Here is a 19,557-nt window from a genome sequence, read left to right as displayed (position 1 = left end):
CTGGCTGTATAGTGTGTATTGTATTTAAAGCTGCAACCATCCTTACTGCTTTCAAGGGTTTGATATTCTGGGTGGCAATACACTCCACTTTGTAAGAATTGCTATAAAAATTAGAATTTTATAGGCAAGTGGATACCTTATTTTGAAATGTAGTCACTGGTGAATGCTCATTGCTGAAATTTAAACGTCCACTTATGGCATTTAAATGTTTTACTTTGAAAACACTCTGGTTGAATCAACGTGGTCTCGTTGAAATTTTCAGTAGTCAATTTTACGTTATTTTTTAAACTAATTTGCTTCCATGGTAACCCATAGTAGTTCAGGCAGCAGTTGAAATCATATTGCCCCCCGCTCCACAAGGGGGAGCCATGGTTTTAAAAACCAAAACGGACACACACACACGAAAAAAAACACCATGTGGACCGAACCGGACGACAAAATGTGCTTCCTTCTGCAAAACCCCGCCTCCACGTTTCCATGCATTGGCGCGCTTCGCCTCTGTGGCCGTGGCTCTCTGCTCCTCCCCGGGTGGTGGTGGACTGACTGACTGTAGCGGGCTGCGGGTGAAAACACAGCAGGCATGAGTGCGGCGGGTAGTGCTCGGTCCGGTTCGGCCGCCGGCCCGGTCCAGCAGGGACTAAAAGAGGCTCTGATCGAGACGCTGACGGCCATCCTGTCCCCTGCTCAAGAAGTGCGCGCAGCCGCGGAGGAGCAGATCAAAGTGCTGGAAGTGACCGAGGGTGAGTGGTATCCCCGTTTCTAAACGCTGTTTTGATGGAGTTGGCGGGGGCTAGCTTACCCGGTGTTCTTGCTCATTAACGGGCCTCTGCAGAAACAAGGACCATGCGAACAGCTGCTGTGTTAATCAGAGCTAACTTTGGCTGTATACGTAACGTTAGCTAACAGTCAAAACGTTAGCCGGGGAACTGTCTTGGCGCTCTGTAGCTAACGTTAGGCCATCTTTTCAGAAGTTAATGATGACCAAGTTAACGTTAGATTGAAAGCTCATTAAAAAGTGATTTCCTTACCCCGGCCTATGACATGATTGCCTAACCTTGCTCAAAATGACGTGATCGGGTCGGAAGTGTGATCATTGACGTTAGCTAGTTAGCAAGTACGTTTCTATTAAGCACATGGGGACTGTGTGGACCCCGGCCCAAACAGCACAACAACACTGGTTTATCCTTCTGCCTATGTTACCTTCTCTTGACGGCATGTGTGAAGCAAGCTAACGTTAATATATTGTCACAATCCTGTCTGAACCTACAGTTGCACACTAGCGTCTCCGGTCTCGAGCGCATTGGAATAAAGTAACGTCACTTGGAAACTGGGGGAATGGTAGCAACTGATCCACAGCCGTTAGCCGCCTGAACCAACTGTTGCTGAACCGTTTATACACCAGTATGTAAGGTGTCAACGGACGTCCAACTGTCCCAAAAACTACCGTTTCTGCCAAACGGTCGCTATGGCAACCCCCGATTTCCCGTTGACAGCTTTTCACGCTGAGACATCTCCTAGGGGCATCTACCGCAGCACAGGCTGTCGTTAGGGTACACCTATTATATACAGTCTATCGGGTACACACGAGACAGGGCAAGACAAAAATCACTACAGTACCAGTTTTTATTATGTTGTCATTGGAGGGCAAAGCATAAGTACCCAGAGAGTTTGAGACATTATGTCTATAGCAACATCACCTTTACTGTCTGTACCTCTGTGTGTGTATATTGTGTAGGCTGCCTCCCTCCCCTCTCTCCCTCCTTCATCTCTCTTTCTCTCTGCTCTCTCCTTCGGTGGAGGCAGATGGCCCCCCACCCTGAGCCATGGTTCTTCTGCTTGGTTTCCGCCTCTTAAAAGGAAGTTTTTCCTTGCCTCTGTCGCCTAGTGCTTGCTCTTGGTGGGAACTGTTGGGTGTAGTACAGTCTAGACGAGTGGCCTGTACTACGAAGCGGGGTAACTTCAGGAGTAACTTCGTGACGTCGGGTGTAACTTCCCGGTTAACCCATACTACGAAGGTGGATAGGTGTTAACCGAGGTCTGTTGCCATGGCAATTTACGCCGCATCTCTAAACTGATGAGCAGATTTTGTTCTTGGTTAACTCGAGGTTACCCTGCAGGTGGACTACACACCACATGTGTACTCAGTGTTAATGATGAGAAGTAGGATATTAATACACACCACTTCATAAAACATGTTTAGATTTCATCCTGATTTGTTCCACTGCGATTGCAATGAAGTTCTTAACACAAAAGTGTTTTCGCATATTTAGATAGATTATTTCATGTGTGGAGCCAGGGTTAGGGCTAATAACCGAGGAAAGAAAATCCTAGATTAAAGTAGGAAATTTACAAGAAGAAAAATCGGAAATTTACTGAAATTAATGTTGTAAAAAATCAAAAATTACTCTGTTTTCTTCTGAATACGCCCAATCCAAGGCAAAGTCTCTAAGGTGCATGATAGTGATTGTGGTCTGAACTCATGAGTATTTCCTCACTGCTAAATCCGATTGCAAAGTTTAATATAACTTTCTAGTGCATGCATAATACACAACAGACGTGTGTGATGTTGCAGCCTTGCAGAGTTTTTTACTTGTAGATTAATCTTGGAAATTAAATTTTCTCTCAGATTATTCCCCCTCTCCGCTGGCTCCTTTTTTTTCTATTACAATGGATCTTATGTGCAATTTTACCTTTACATCTTAATCATATTACACATAAAAGAAGAGCCCATAAAATACATAGGTTAATAGACATTTGATCTACAATACGAACACTATGAAAATAACTACAAATTTACTCAATGCAATGCCAACAAGCCTCCCTGGCTTTGTCGTCTGCCACGACATTAGATTTAGCCGTTAACGTGTCTTTACATTCATAATTTCCTGACACTACCAACGTGCGTTCCTCTGGAGAAATACGGAGCATGCGCCGTTGCAAAAAACTCTGCCTGCATAGCCGAACAAGCCCCTTTTATGGGAACGCGCACCAACTCCTATTAAGTTAACACAGGGTTAACATGGACTCAACTAACTAACATCTTATCCACCTTCATAGTACCGTTGAACTCCAGTGTAGGCAGTCAGAGTTTGTCAACCCTGAGTTAACTCTGAGTAGGTTGAACTCCCTTCGTAGTACAGGCTACTGCTCTTTTATGAAAAGCGCTCTGAGATAACTGTAGTTGTGATTTGGCGCTATATAAATAAAATTGAATTGAATGTTAACTGAATATAAAATGTCCATACATAAACGTATTAATACAACTGTCTGACCACATTCACTGCAGTAACTCCATTCCAAGTTGTGTTGGCACAGGTTGAATTGGTAGTGTATCAAGACTCAAATGTAAAAGTATTGTGGCACCTTGTGTCCCAGGTTTATAACAATTCTAAAACAGTGAGTGTTGTGAAGGTGTCTGAAAGCCCTGAAAATATCTTGATACTTGAATTGCATGATTTCTTAGCACATTCTAAAGTTAAATGGGGTGGCATTGATGCAGGGAATAATACACATGCCTTTGGTGCCATCGGGTTTGATTCCCACTGGGACACATCCACCAATGTGTCACTGATCAAGACACCCTAGTTGCTCCAGTGGCGTGCAACCACTTATGTATTGCAGTAAAAGCATCAGCTAAATGTTAAATTAAACTTTTTATGTACTCTATCCTCTGGTAGACAGATAAGCAGTTAAACAACCATTTTTCTTATTCTGTTTTTATTTTGCAGGGACAGTCTGCAGAATTGGTCTACATTCTGTTTTAATTGGTGTTAAAGGTCTCAAAATATAGTTGATGTAATTTTTGGACATGAACTTAACAATATACTTTATGTAAACAAACAGTTGGTGTATTGGGGAAATAACACCCACATCAAACTATTGTATTTTATTTTGATAAAGAACTCGCACTGGACAGATGGATACAGTACCTTGTGGCTGTAGCTTATACTCTACTAGACTTTCCATTGTCTGTCCCTCGATCCTCGTGCCCCTGGTGAAAGGCTAATTGTGTACACTGTCTGTCGGCTACAGTGCAGCGTCGCAGCGAGGCCGACCCTTTCGGCTGGCCCCTCTCTAAGGCAGCCACTTTGTCGGATTGTCAGCACTAACATTGTCTTCTGGCGCCTGATGTCACTTTTACTAAAACCCAGTGAGAGAGAGCTGGTTCACAGCTGAGCTTGATGCTGATCCTGATCCTGAACTGTGTGTTAATCTTCCATACCCCGCTTGTCTGTCAGGCCAGGTTCAGACCAGTGTGCACTGTTAGCTTTCTGGCTCAAGAGATTAATGCAATGTCTTTAGCCTTGGAACCAAATTATGTCTGAAGATGTATTGTAGTACACAGGCTCACAACAATATACCTACACATTTGTCATAATTAGCTGCTACTAAGAGACTGTTTCATTTTTGTTTGTTCTGCCTATATGTGGTGGGTGCAGATTTTTGAAAGACAACATCTTCCTCCTTATCAGTGTCTTAAACTCCTCATTACATCCAGTGTAATTCTAAAAAAACATGAAAGACGATCAGTTAATTATTTGATTCCTACCTTCATCCTGCTACTTTATGTGATTCCTGCCAATGGCTTTGTATAGCATTTGCTCTGATGCTCTGTGATTTAAAAAATTTTTTTTTATGTATTTATTAGAAATGTATTTGCTAATGTGTTCATGTTGTAGAGTTTGGCGTCCACCTGGCAGAACTCACAGTTGATCCTCAGGGAGCGCTCGCAATCCGTCAGGTGAGAAAAAACAAAACAAACAAAGTAAACCTTTGCGAGGGAGCACAGGATGTCTAGCCCACACACACATTTCAAATTGAGGTCACTGACAGTAATTCTGACGCTATTGATCCTGACGCTATTGATCCTGACGCTATTGATCCTGATCTGCTTATGTGTTGTCGTGATTGTATCCCTGACTGTGATTACTTGTATCAGCAACTTAACAAATATCATGCTCATTCCTTATGGCTGTCTTGTTGTGTGCAGTTGGCATCAGTCATCCTGAAGCAGTATGTGGAGACTCACTGGTGTTCCCAGTCAGAGAAATTCAGACCACCTGAAACTACAGATCATGTAAACACTTTTAATATTTTTTTTTTGTTGTCTACAAGTGGCAGAAGTTCTGTCTCCCAAAAGTATTCTTGCACACAATTTTAATTTGACCTCAGAGGGCATTTTGAACCAAATCTTGCCAAACTCCTGTTGTCCCACTCCAGGCAAAAGCTGCCATCAGGGAGCTGCTGCCAGGCGGTCTGCGGGAGGCCATCAGCAAAGTCCGCTCCAGTGTTGCGTACGCCGTGTCTGCCATCGCCCACTGGGACTGGCCTGAGGCCTGGCCGCAGCTGTTCACCCTGCTGATGGAGATGCTGGTCAGCGGCAATGTTAATGCTGTGCACGGGGCCATGAGAGTCCTCACAGGTATGTAATGAGATGCACATAAACACACGCACCCAAACTGAAGCTGTACCTGGACAGTCTAAAAACATCATGCTGAATTTAAAAAAGCACCTACATTTTCAGAGTAAGATATTTTTTAGAATCCCACACTTATGGCAGAGAATTCATTCGAAGTTAAATTTCCTAAGGGCTGAGGCAGTGTTGATATGAAATATTAATAATAATTTTTAAAAAAATAAAAGAAACCTACTGACATTTTAACTCTAAAATGCATGACACAGCGTAAGATTTCAGAGCTCTAACATTTATTTAAACTGCATTTTCCTTTTATTCATTAGTGATGCACTGATCTGGTGTAATAAAGTTGTAACGACACAATTGTTAATATAATATTTTAAAAACTTGCACCGCCTAAAAACCATGTTGGTGGATCAATACCCATTTTCAGTGTCTTTTTGTTTATGTAACAACCTGTCGTCTGTTACGTCTAGAGTTTACCCGGGAGGTCACAGATACACAGATGCCGCTGGTGGCTCCGGTCATCTTACCTGAAATGTACAAGATCTTCACCATGGCTGAGGTACTACTCAACAACTCTTATCCCTACTGCTCATAAAGAGTGTTACGGTATAGATGGTGTAATACAGTGTTTCACTGTTTTAAAAAGTGATGATGCACGTCGTGAATAATCATGCTATCTGTGTTCTGTCGCTCATTCAACGATACTGCTACAGATACAAATTGAAGGAACTTTTCCATCTCAGTTGGACGTTAAACTATTGTGAAAACCTAGGAATAGTGAAGCTGGTTTTTGCACCATCCCTGAAGAGGATTAAATTCATATTTTTAGCATTTTGTTTTTTTTTTTGTCTAACAGCCACAATAACAAAAAAATCTATTTCAGCTTCAACACTATTATACAGCCCTAAATTCATTTTACTGAATTGTCCTGGTCTGTTGTCTGATGGGAAGTATGGGCTGTTCCTTAATTCTTGCAGGTGTACAGTATTCGTACGCGATCCAGAGCGGTGGAGATTTTCACCACCTGTGCCAACCTCATCTGCGCTATTGAAGAGCTTGAGAAAGTGAGACAGTCAAAACAAGACATTCAGATATTTTATGAATAATAACATAATAGATTTAGTTTGAATTCATTATATAATGGAACATTTTTATTTTTGATTGAATCTCTTTCGCCACGGAAAATGTGTCATCTTATTGAGTTGCAGTTGATCATTTATGACTAAATAATAATAAAACTGAGATAAGAATATAAGAATAAAACTGTGAAATTGTTCTCGTGTTTTACTGGTTGCTCCATATCTCAGTTATATTTGTATTTTTACAGAAAGAAAGTGACCTGAACTTGTCAATACTGTGTTTTTAATGTAACTGTACCTCCTCTGTACATTTGTGTAGGGTGCAGCCAAAGCGTTGATCTTCCCTGTGGTGCAGCAGTTCACAGAAGCCTTTGTGCAGGCTCTGCAGATGCCTGACGGACCCTCATCTGATAGCGGCCTCAAGATGGAAGTCCTCAAGGTGAGACTCTGTGGACCAAAGAGTCATCAAGTAGTTGTAGTAGTAGCGTGACCTTCAAGTTTCTCAATTTTTGAATGGACATCGTGTGTTTAGCTGTGGAGGAGAAGACTAGCCAAAGTCTGGAGAGAAAAGTTTCTTTTTTTAAATTAGTAAATCGGTTAACTACAAATTATGGTATTTGTGCTTTTTAGCGGGTTTGGAACTGTCGCTTGATTATGGCAGTTTAGTCATATTATTACATTTATCCATTCAAGAAACGAGAAGTTATTTGTACATTTTTATAGTCTACAATTAACACTTTAAATCTGTATTTCTCCTTTGTCATCCCCTCCCAGGCAGTAACAGCGTTGGTGAAGAACTTCCCCAAACCCATGGTGTCCTCCATGCAGCAGATATTACCCATTGTATGGAATACACTGACTGAAAGTGCAGCTTTATATCCTTAATACGTATAAGCTTATTTCTTGCTGGCAAACCATCTGCTGTCTGTGTTGTGAAAGCGTTGTTTAGACCAGTGAGAATAACTTCCATTTGGGGGTGAAAAGATACATAAAATAAACAGGTTTTACTTCCTTTTGTCCATTTATCAAACACTTGTGAGATTGGAGTTTGTGGCCTTTCAGATACAGAACATCCTCTCTAGTCCACTTGACTACAGCGGTTACATGGAACCAGCTTACTCCGCAACATCAAAACACAACTCATTTTATGTAAATTCTACTTCTTGAAATACATTTTGTGGATGTCTCTTATCTGATATTTTCAGATTGAAGCAGACTGGGTGAAGCGAATAATAAGACTAAAATCTTGAGTAAGACGTGCCCGATGATACTCCCTTGATGACAGAAATCTAAAAATCCTCTGAGATGAGTACTACAAGACATAGAAACTGAAAGCTAAGGAGACTTATAAACGTTTTTTTTCTTCTTTAACTATATATTTACTTATGTGAGAACAGAAGTCAACTACACCGAGGAAGTAGATGACCCAGTAGACTCAGATGGTGAGCACATCGTCCTATCCACATTTTTTTTTCATCTGCTACATGTCACATGCATTTGAAAAAAAAATTGCTGAGACAATAAAAAACACTCAATATTGTGGTACTGTTTTCTAATTGTTTTCGCAGGTGAGGTTTTGGGTTTTGAGAATCTGGTGTTCAGCATCTTTGAGTTTGTCCACACATTGCTGGAGAACAACAAGTTCAAAAGCACAGTGAAGAAAGCCCTGCCCGAACTCATCTACTACATCATCCTGTACATGCAGATCACTGAGGACCAGGTGAGAAATGAGCTTAACACATGATGAGCTGTGAGAAAGTGTAAATAAAATATATATATTTATGACTATTCACTGGTGAAAGGCCTGACTGTTTGCCCTCTTGTGTCTTCAGATCAAAGTGTGGACAGCTAACCCCCAGCAGTTTGTAGAGGACGAGGATGACGACACCTTCTCCTACTCGGTCAGGATCTCTGCTCAGGACCTGCTTCTGGTGAGATAAAAACTCTTCAAAAGAAATCTGTGTGAAAATGCTATTGGACAAACATTTTTAAAAACACCTTACAGCTTGCACTTTGTTCATATTTTATGAACTCCGATCACGTATATAACCGGACTGGATTTAAAAAGGGATGGGGGGGGTGGTCACCACAGTCCGCCTTCCAGGCGTTTACAAAATTAAATGGCTAAATTTATATAGCGCTTTATCTACAAGGTTTTTGACGCTAATTCACGTACACACGAATGGCAGCGAGCTACTACATAGAGTGCTGGCCAACCATTGGGAGCAATTTCGGGTTCTGTGTTTTGCCCAATGACAATTGTAGACAGAAGGAGGTGGGGTCGATGCACCACGACCCGCTGTACCTCCTGAGCTACAGCTGCCCCTTATTTTGTAAGCATAGTAAAACATAGACCATGCGTGCTACTGTGTTATTAATCAGAAAGTGAAATGGAGTTAACCCAGAGGTGCATTATGCTTGTGTTGTATTGTAGCATTTCCGTAACAAAAAGTGAGGGGAAACGAGGTAAGTGTTGCAACAGAAATGATCCTCCTGTAAAAGAAAAAATGCCTCTATGTTTTGTTATGATAAACGAGGGAGATAAAACACATAAGCCTCAGTAACGTGCTGCATAACTGTCCGTAAGACTTTATGCTTACAGCTCTTACATTACATTTACTCATTTAGTTGACGCTTTTATCCAAAGCGATTTACTATTGCTATACAGTGGTGTGAAAAAGTGTTTGCCCCCTTCCTGATTTCATATTTTTTTGCATGTTTGTCACACTAAAATGTTTCAGATCAAACAAATTGAAATATTAGACAAAGATAACACCAGAAAACACAAAATGCAGTTTTTAAATGAAGGTTTTTATTAAGGGGAAATAAAATCCAAACCTACATGGCATGTGAAAAAGGGATTGCTCCCTAAACCTAATAACTGGTTTGGCCACCCTTAGCAGCAACAACTGTAATCAAGCGTTTGCGATGATGATGATGATGATGATAATAATCTTTATTTGTAGAGCACTTTTCAAAAACAAGTTACAAAGTGCTTTAACAAGTGTAAAGACAATAATACAAAAACAATACAAGATAAAAGCAAGAAAACATTGAAAAGACTAAAATACACGTTTAAGATAAATATAAAATAAGTAAAATAGAATAAAATAAACAGGGATGAAATAAAGTCAAATAAGATTGGGAAAGGCTCTCCTATAAAAGTATGTTTTAAGAAGGGGCTTCTTAAGAGTTCGCTGACTCAGCCGACCTGATTTCCCTGGGCAGGCTGTTCCAGAGCCTCGGGGCCCTGACAGCAAACGCTCTGTCCCCTTTTGTATAATAACTGGCAATGAGTCTTTTATAGCACTGTGGAGGAATTTTGGCCCACTCATCTTTGCAGAATTGTTGGCATGGCAAACTATTAAGCAGAACCCAGTAGAAACATTGTTTATACCGTAAAACAATGACCTTGAAATAATTGAACATTTTGGAAGAATGTTTCAAAATGAAAATCTTTTCATTCATATTTATTTAAATTGGGTCTGCAGAGGGTGGGAAGACATTCATGCCTACTAGTGTCTATACATAGTCCTGGAGAAACACGCCTCCTGGCTCTCCTCCACATACACTTGAGGCAAACCATGTTTCCCTAATGGTTGAAAAGGACTGGAAATGGTTGGTTACTTAAGAACAGAGATTTTCTGCGCAGTGTTGAATCCCAGGAATGCTGAGCATTGCAGTCACGTGTAAAACAAGCGTCAGAAATGTCATGCACTTATACGTTTTCAGTGGTTTCATAGCAACTCCTTGCTCATCAGCTCCCTTTGCAGCCTCTGGTCCACCATGAGAGTGTGTATAATGATGGTAACCTTTGACCTCTGCTTGTAGGCTGTTGCTGCAGAGTTTCAGAATGAGAGCGCAGTAGCGCTGGCAGCGGCAGCGACCAGACACCTCCAGGAGGCAGAGCAGGCCAAAAACAGTGGCAATGAGCACTGGTGAGAAGAGAGACACTCTGTCTTTATCTGACTACGTCCCAACCTTTGTCCAATTTGAGCCACATTCCTGGAAAACAAAAAAATGAAATGCCAAGCGTGACAATAACTGCCATCCTGCTTGTATTGAGTTTGATTTCACCTGTGCACCGCTGTGCTTCTAAGTCAGATAAGCAATTATATTAATTTTCTCAAACCAGGTGGAAGATCCATGAGGCCTGCATGTTGGCCCTCGGCTCTGTCAAAACCATCATCACGGAGAACGTAAAAAATGGTCGTATCCAGTTTGACATGCATGGTTTCCTGGCCGGTGTCATCCTTGCTGATCTCAACTTGGCAGGTACTTCTTAAACTGAAGCTTTTTATAGAAGTTATCTACAACACAGCACAACGACCTTTCAAATCTATCACAAGAACTAAGTGTCTGAAGTTTATGGTGACTGATTCCTGTCAAATTATTGAATTCAAATTAAACCCAGGGAAATTGCCGCGCAAAATGATGACCTTACTGTCGCTGCTGTCTCTTTTTGTTTTTCTCTTGACCAGCGGCGTCTCCGTTCCTTCTTGGCCGAGCTCTTTGGGCGGCCAGTCGATTCACAGCAGCCATGTCTCCTGAGCTCATCCAGCAGTTCCTCCAGGCCACCGTCAGCGGCCTCCACGACAGCCAGCCGCCCTCCGTCCGCATCTCCGGAGTCAGAGCCATCTGGGGGTAAGCAAGCTGTGTATTTAGCTGTTTTTAAACAATGCTGCCACCGTGCCAGTATGTAGGCACAGAGTTGTTGTGTTATTTTTGTGATCTAACACAGCGAGAAAAGACCACAGTACAGGCAGTAGTCTGTGACAGCATCAAGGGACCTGGATCTTTCCAGTGTTCATGCTGAAAGTATTAAATACCCCAAAACGATATTAGTCCATGAGCACACAAGCAGAGTTGGCTAACGGTAAAGCTGAACACAATCTGTCATGAAACAACAATTTGGCATCTTCAAAAAAACTTGAAAGTCTGATCTGTACAGTATTACATTTTCTATCGACAAATATTAATAACATTGCAGATACAGCGTGCATGCAGTGTAATTTCAAAGAGTTTGAAAGGGTTGCTTAATTTTCCTAAAGACAGAATAAACACAAATATAAATGTTGGGTTGAGACGGCCTGTTCATTGACGGCTGCTATCCGTGTCACTCTCCAGGTATTGTGATCAGCTGAAGCTATCAGAGAGCACCCATGTCCTCCAGCCCTTCCTCCCCAGCATCCTCGAGGGACTGGTCCAACTGGCCGCCCAGTTCAGCTCAGAGGTGCTGACCCTCGTCATGGAGACTCTGTGCATCGTCTGCACTGTCGACCCTGCCTTCACCACCAGCGCCGAGAACAAGATCTGCCCCCTCACCATTGCTATTTTCCTTAAATATAACAATGGTACTGCTATAGCTCCAACGACGTCCTCTGTCCAACTGTTTTACTACATTAACACAGTACTCTACATTTCAGAATTACTTTTATTTATATATTACTTTTTATTTTTATATATATATATATATATATATATATATATATATATTTTACAGCAGGGTTGAAAAATGAGATGCAGATTGTAGTTCCCTTTATGCTACAAAGAAACGATATATACAAAATTTATAAAATGACGTTGAGAAATAAAGTAGACAGACAGCAGCAGGGTGAACAGGCTTAGGCTGGGGTGGGTACTGTCCTTTAGTATCGTTTGGGCTCTGCGTATCACTGAAGGTTTTTAGTACACAGCGAGGGATGTTAACAGGCCCAGCAGCTTCACTCATATTCACTCTCAGCAGGACTCTTTTCATATCTGCTGTGGATACTGACCGTTGCCGGTCCTAAGGAGGTGGAGTAGACAAAGCGAGCATAAAATGTGTTAAGTTCATCTCGTAATGTGTCCTCACACATGATAGGGGCGCAAAATTTAGGTAGATATGTTGGATTAAAATCGCCATCAGCAATAAAAAACACCTATCAGGTTGTTTTGTCATGTGACTGCTGAGACGCACAGAGACGCATAAGAGACACGTAGATTTGATTTGTCTCTTATCTTTTCTCAGGCCCTGTCTCCTCTCTTCTCCCTAGACCCTGTGGTGGCGTCCCTGGCTCAGGACATCTTTAAGGAACTGGCACAGATCGAAGGCTGCCAGGGCCCCATGCAGATGCGCCTCATCCCCACGCTGGTCAGCATCATGCAGGCGCCCCACGACAAGATTCCTGCTGGACTCTGTGCTGTAAGTAGATGTATAAAAGCTTCGCACCTTTTTAAGAAGGAGCAGGTGGCAGAATGATGTGTCCTTGTTTGTTGCCTCACAACCAATGTCAAAATCGAAGTCAGTCATTCTGTCCTTTTTTTTGGACCAGAGCAAGATATCTCTTTGGTCCATGACTGAGTTTCTCAAAAACAAAGTGAAAGTAAAATGAAATTTGCGGGGGATGATCATTGTTACCAGACGATGGAAGATGAATTTTTTTCTCACCACTACATTTCTCCACCAGTTTTTCCATCTTCATTGCACCTCTGACAGTATTGTTGTTGATATCTAAAACTTTGTCCAGATTTGACAGGTCTGAAAATGTTACAGGACCTGCTTTGTAATGTACTAGTCATAACAGAGCCTGACCACTTTCACTTCCCCCCTCTCTGCACCACAGACGTCCATAGACATCCTGACCACAGTTGTCCGAAACACCAAACCCCCTCTCTCAGAGGTGCTGGTCTGTCAGGCGTTCCCTGTGGTGGCACAGTGCACCTTACGTACCGATGACAACACAATAATGCAGGTAAACCTAGAAACCTTTTTTTATTTTACTGAAGTTCACTTACTGTCTGAACTTAGTGTCTTCATTTATTCGCATCACATAGATAAATATTGCTTTGATACTGATTAAAAACTGTAGTATGTGGCATGTGATTTTATCTGCACAAATCTGTGTAACCTCTTTCACCACTTTTCCTCCTCTCTACAGAACGGCGGCGAGTGTCTGCGGGCGTACGTCTCTGTCGCACTTGAGCAGATCGCTCAGTGGCGGGACGAGCAGGGGAACAGTGGCCTCTGGTACGTCATGCAGGTGGTCAACCAGCTGCTGGACCCCCGGACCTCAGAGTTCACGGCTGCCTTCGTGGGCAGGTTGGTGTCCACTCTGATCTCTCGGGCAGGAACTGAGCTTGGGGAACAACTGGACCAGATCCTCCGAGCCATTCTGAGCAAGATGCAGCAAGCCGAGACTCTGAGTGTCATGCAGGTAGGGGGGAAGTGGTAGAAAGTGATGTGTGGCTGAACCACCAAACGTGTTCCTGATATGTTTCATTACCTGGTTGGTATTTGTCGATGATTCAGTTACCTACACTACTTCATCATTCCTCCTTCCTCCTCATCCTCCTCTTTCTCTGTCTGTAGTCTCTGATCATGGTGTTTGCCCACCTGGTTCACTCCCAGCTGGAGCCTCTGCTGGAGTTCTTGTGCAGTCTACCCGGCCCAACGGGGAAACCTGCCCTGGAGTTCGTCATGACAGAGTGGATGAGCAGGCAGCACCTCTTCTATGGACAGTACGAGGGCAAAGTCAGGTCAGACAACGTTTTTAATAATCATTTTAATGTATGCCTTCAAGTAATGATTTTAAGATGTAAACCAATGAAACAATATGGCGGTGTGTCAGTAGCTTGCTCTGTCACGTCATACTCGTCCTAGCGGTCTAAAGATGCTAACCTGCTCCACCAGTATGAAAAGAAAACGGCACCAGTAGTTTAGCTTTTCAGTGTAGTTGTTGCAATTTAGAAAAAAAGTATAATTTAAGAATTTTTATTTTTTTGCCTTTTGGATTCTGCAACCACATAAATGTGCACACACACTAAAACTCTGTCCTGTCCATCAGTTTTTGTAACTGTCACACCCGCTTCATGCAGTGAACTAGTTTTGTGACGTTTGTTTTGTACAAACGAGTGCAGCACTGAGACCGTCTGAAAATGTGTCATTATCCCCGAATTTAAACAATATCCCCTCTCTTTATCACGGACGGTTTTTCACCCCACCTTTGAATGTGGACATTCGGATCAGCTTTGGCTCTGCAATTGGAGGATACTGGCCAGGCATGGTTTTGATTACATGGCGTCAGGGATGCTGTGTTTTGTTACAGGTTTTTTTTTTTTTTTTTTTTGTATCAATTGACCGTGTAGCTTTAAAACAGAGTTGTGCTGATGGCATGACCTGAAATGGCTTTAAATATTTTTTTTTTCTGTTCTCCAGCACTGCAACATATATTAAACCTATCTTATCTTTGATTTTGTCTTTTCCTGCAGCACGGTGGCTCTCTGTAAGCTCCTGCAGCACGGTCTTAACACTGATGACAAACGTCTCCAGGACATTGTGGTGAAGGGAGAAGAGATCTACGGCCCTGAAGACGGCATCCGCACACGCTCCAAATCTGCAAAGAGTAAGGCAACCTAATGACCTGGAGACAGCTGATTCTGTAATATGCGTGACCATAAATGCGTAGTTGATATATTTTTTTTTTAACAAGGTTGAAACAATCGCATTACATCCTTACAGTGGCGATGCACCACCGGATGGCGTGTGCTGTTAACATTCAGCTCTTAACTTTGTTATTTCTCCTCTACAGATCCAGAGAGGTGGACCAACATTCCTTTGCTAGTGAAGATCTTCAAATTGATCATCAACGAGCTGTCGACGGTAGTGGAGGCAAATGCCAGCAGAGCAAACGCAGCAGACTGGAGCCAAGGTGAATACAAATAATCTTCTGTTTCACTTCAGGGGTTTAATGTTTTACTCAGTGAAGCTTTAATAGGACACATGGCTTGTAAGGGACATGAACACTAATGACCCTTCTGCAGTGCCTATTTCTCCTCAATTATTATAAGTTGGCCTAAATGTAAAGATATCTTCTGCAAGCTTGTATTTATTTATTTTTGTGTATTCTTATATTTGTTGTCACTCAGCCAAATGTAAAATGGTGATATTAAGTAATTTTTTGTTTGACAGTTTGACACAATTATCAACTGGCGAGTGTCAGGGGATGCCCTTGTCTTGTTGACTTGGGTGCATATTATTTTTTTAGCTGTCTAAAAATTATGACAGCAGACATTTCATTTACCTGCTGTTGTCTCAGATTCCACTGGTATGTGGGAGGACCATGAGGAGGAAGAGAGGGAGGAGGATGAGGAGGAGGACGAAGGGCTTGCAGGGCAGCTGCTTTCTGATCTCATCGCTTCCAACAAATACGGTACTAGTGTCTCCCCAGTGCCTCGGCTGTTCCTGTGGTTTGTCTTCAGGTTCCATGCATGCCATGCTTTTGCTGTTATCGTCGAACTTTGATTCTGGTTGATAAGTTTCCATATCCCGGTGTGTTCCTGCCTTACAGATGATGATTATTACGAGGATGATGATGAGGATGATCCGGATGCCTTGAAAGACCCCATATATCAGATTGATCTACAGGTACACGAAGTTTCATGTGTATTAATCAGGCAGCAGCGCGCGGGGGGGTTAATGAGTTGGGAGATCTCAGCTTAAGAGCCTCCCAGATTTGCTGGAGATTAGTGCAAGTAGGAATGTAATATTGCCATAGAGGGGTCCTTCTCACCGTTGCGTATTAGGCCAGTACTCCCACAGATATTAAGGTGGCTGACTATATCTATATCTATATATATATATATATATATATATAAAAAGCATGCATGCTATAAATGCTTTCTGGGAAGAGCTGGCTGCTTCAGGGTGGCTGCTGCCACCACTGCAAGATGCGACCATCATCGCTAGTGTGACACAGTGTTTCTGTCCTCGATTGTCAAGTCAGATCAGAAGATGGTCCAATTATAAAGGCACTTTAGGGTGAAATGGTGCCAGCCTTGTTCGATTAGGATTTGCATTTCGCACTACTTATGGAAAAATGTTATTTGATTGTGCAGAGTTATTTTCCCGTACTTGTCTGAATGTTTTGGCCTACAAAATGCCAGAGTCTGAATGGATTCCCAGAAAAATCAAGGCATACAGGTTCCGTAAAGTACAAGAGTTATAAATCCTTGGTTATCGTGGCTACATGATTAAAATAAAGACCAGCGTGTATCGACAGCACACGTCTTCCTTAAGGAAAATGAACCATCCACCCCTTGTGAATAGTGGATTCCTACCTGTGCATCAGAAGCAGATTCTTCCTGTTACATCACTATCAGATCCTTTTTAGTAATTTATTAAATCTTTATCCCTTTTATAACACTGATGTCGTTCTAATTTGCCTTTTCTGTGTCATCTGTCTTTTCCCAGGCTTACCTGACAGACTTCCTGACACAGTTCGCCCAGCAGCCATGTTACAGCATGTTCTCAGGCCATCTCAACACCGCCGAGAGACAAACCCTGCAGTCTATAGGCCTCTAGTCCCGTCGTCTGCCACTGCTAAAACTCTCTCCTGTTGCCCCATCACTTACGCTCTCATGATGAATATTTACAACATAGCAAAGAAAAAAAGGAGAGACAAACTTGGGATGACAGGCCTGGCAGAGGAAGGGACTGGGGTTAAAAGAGACGGACATGCACTTAACCTTAAGTCGCCTGTTTTCTACATACTTGTGATGGGATGAAGGAGATGTTAAACTGAGGAAGATGAAGAGGTGAGAGACTGCACAGGTGTGTTCATGAAGAAGGTCAGAGGACTCACCATTTTTAGAGTAATTTCAGAATGGACGAGAGGACTGAATAAAAAGGTCGAGGCTTCACAGTGGGACAGGTGAACCGCAAAATATGAACGGACTATTTTGCCATGTTCTATTTGTAACTTAGGCCATTATTTTTGTGTTTCTGTATAAACAGAGTAAAATGCAACATGGAAAACATATCCAAGAGAGTTTACATTGATTGAAGGAAAGTAAAAAATAAAAACGACAAACATCCTGATCTTTTGGAGAGGGAGAGAAACGTTTGGCGGCTCAGAAAATGTCGACTGTTTTCTGACAGGAAATGAAAAGGTCTCCGACCGGCTGTCAGGTCTGTGGGTACGGTGGGTATTTGGGAATTCACACTGTTGCCATGGTGATTCACAGCCTTGTCATTTCCTTGTACCCATTGAAATTTGGGATGGAAAAAATTTCTAAATAAAAGTCCTGAAAGGACAACATTTCCAGATTGATTTCCAGGTTCTTCTCTTGTCTCCCTGAGCTGGGAATAATAAACATGTCTTTTTAATAACTTTTTTTAATGAAATCTGAAATTTTAAAACTCAAATATACATGCTGTTTCCTCAAGGGGAGACGATCAGTCTTCATGCTGCCTCATCTTACTGGGCTGCATACATTTATGAGCAGTCTATGAACATTTAATGTAAATAAAATTACATTTATTAGTGTTGATGTGCAGTATTTGGTAACAATTATAAATTCTCTATGAACACATTTTATTACAACTGTGTTGTATAACTATTGTCATATACAGCAGCCTCTACATGGGTAGAAATGGGAGCAGTTCCACTTGTTGACAAATACATTAATACGATCTAATAAATGCTAAATAGAGGGACCTAAAGTAAAATGTTAATGTCCTGCTGACATCCTTGGGACAGATGACGCGCACGATAAAAGTGGTGAAAATAACCCATCAGAAAACTATGAGTTGCTCAAATTTTTGTTTAATACGGTTTTATTTACTGATAAAGCTGGAGAAGGGGGCGCTATAACTGTTAGAGATGAATTGCCTTAGATATAAATGGACCGTTTCCAGTTTAAGGATATGCATTATATTCTTTATATAAGCTTATCTCTAACATTTAAGGTTTTATGGGAACAATTGTCAGCAGAAAGTGGCCAAAATACAAAAAAAATTACACTAATTAAACTAACAGTTTGTACTAGAGGTAGAGCCTTGATGTCTGCTGTTAGATGTGGTGAGACACGGCACAGTACTTGAGACCTGGACAATTAAGACCGATCACATAATACAGTCTGACAGGCCTTGAATAGCTGTAACCATAGGTCTTCCATTATTAATTATAATGAACCCACAGTGTGGTTGAAAGAAGAAAATCAGAAGGATTAAAACAAGCAGCTTCAAGGCCCTGAACTGAAAAAAACTTGCCTTGAACACCCACACAAGTGTTTCCACCTATTCCAGCTAATTAGACCTCTGATTAGGTTAAAGTTTCAGATGTCCACAGAATACACTTTTGACTTCTCACAGTAGGAAATAATATAAGTAATGATGGCTGAATTCCATTTAGCTGCTTCACTTCCAGACTCCTTCCTTGTGCATGCTGACTTACTGGGACATCCTTAATGTTATTAACACCTGCAGTTTTCCTACTATGAGGAGTATAAATGTAGTTGGGACCAAAAAGCTTATGATATAACTGAACTACAGTCTGCACCTGGCCACACACCTCAGTTTTTCATGTTTAAATGCAGGACACCTCTGAACATATGACAGGCTGCAGATTTCCCTCAAGGAGGCGCTCTTAGCATCTAGCTTTTTTTGCAATCACCATGCCTTCAACAAATATATATATTTTTAAACGTATGGTTTTCCCCGTGATATTTAATTTCCCAACGACTCGGGAAACTCCTTTTACACTTTCCTCTCACATCATGAGAAGCTGTTTTCTTCATCAGCTGCATGCTAAAATCCTTCTGACCATGCCAAGACTTTCTCCACCAGGGCGGGGTAGGGAGGGAGGAGAGGAGGGCAAGCTGACCTCTCAAGGTGCGTTCTGTGCTTCTCGTAAATGTGATGACGTGTAGACATTGAGCTGTAGTGACTTTCTAACCTACAGGCTAGATGAACTGATAACTACCTCCGTTTTAATTACTATCAACATAACAACTTGAAGTTCACACCTAAACCTATTTTTTAATATTATTTGATGTAGTCCGGAGCCCTAAACTAGTTTATTGTTTAGTAAAATTAGTGATTAGTTAGTAAAATAATACCATAACAGTCCAGCATTCATAATCTTATTAAGTGACATTATAACTGTATTAACAGCCAAATCAGTATTAAAAAGTAATAGTATTTACTGTGTATAATGGACTCTTTTACAGTGTTATATATTATAGAGTTATTATCACTGATGCCTTAACTAAATCCTAAATACCTCATTTTGCTGT

At 41.6% G+C, this 19,557-nt stretch overlaps 1 protein-coding gene across 1 annotated transcript; it reads left to right on the top strand.

Annotated features, from left to right (window-relative positions):
- Positions 1 to 332: 332 nt before the first annotated feature.
- ipo9 (importin 9) lies at positions 333 to 17,591 on the top strand. The gene is made up of 24 exons (XM_046075462.1): positions 333 to 740; positions 4,680 to 4,741; positions 4,991 to 5,077; positions 5,221 to 5,422; positions 5,893 to 5,981; positions 6,400 to 6,486; positions 6,821 to 6,940; positions 7,276 to 7,376; positions 7,885 to 7,943; positions 8,070 to 8,221; positions 8,334 to 8,432; positions 10,333 to 10,439; positions 10,637 to 10,776; positions 10,983 to 11,145; positions 11,629 to 11,855; positions 12,537 to 12,685; positions 13,107 to 13,235; positions 13,422 to 13,697; positions 13,853 to 14,019; positions 14,752 to 14,885; positions 15,072 to 15,191; positions 15,579 to 15,692; positions 15,831 to 15,907; positions 16,733 to 17,591. The coding sequence occupies exons 1-24, from the start codon at positions 581 to 583 to the stop codon at positions 16,841 to 16,843; spliced, it is 3,132 nt and encodes a 1,043-aa protein (XP_045931418.1). The 5' UTR covers positions 333 to 580; the 3' UTR covers positions 16,844 to 17,591.
- Positions 17,592 to 19,557: the final 1,966 nt, after the last annotated feature.

This window comes from Micropterus dolomieu, linkage group LG18, assembly GCF_021292245.1.
Source record: "Micropterus dolomieu isolate WLL.071019.BEF.003 ecotype Adirondacks linkage group LG18, ASM2129224v1, whole genome shotgun sequence".
Classification (NCBI taxonomy): Eukaryota; Metazoa; Chordata; class Actinopteri; order Centrarchiformes; family Centrarchidae; genus Micropterus; species Micropterus dolomieu.
The sequence above is the reverse complement of the archived record's forward strand: the minus strand, read 5'-3'. Positions and strand labels throughout refer to the sequence as shown.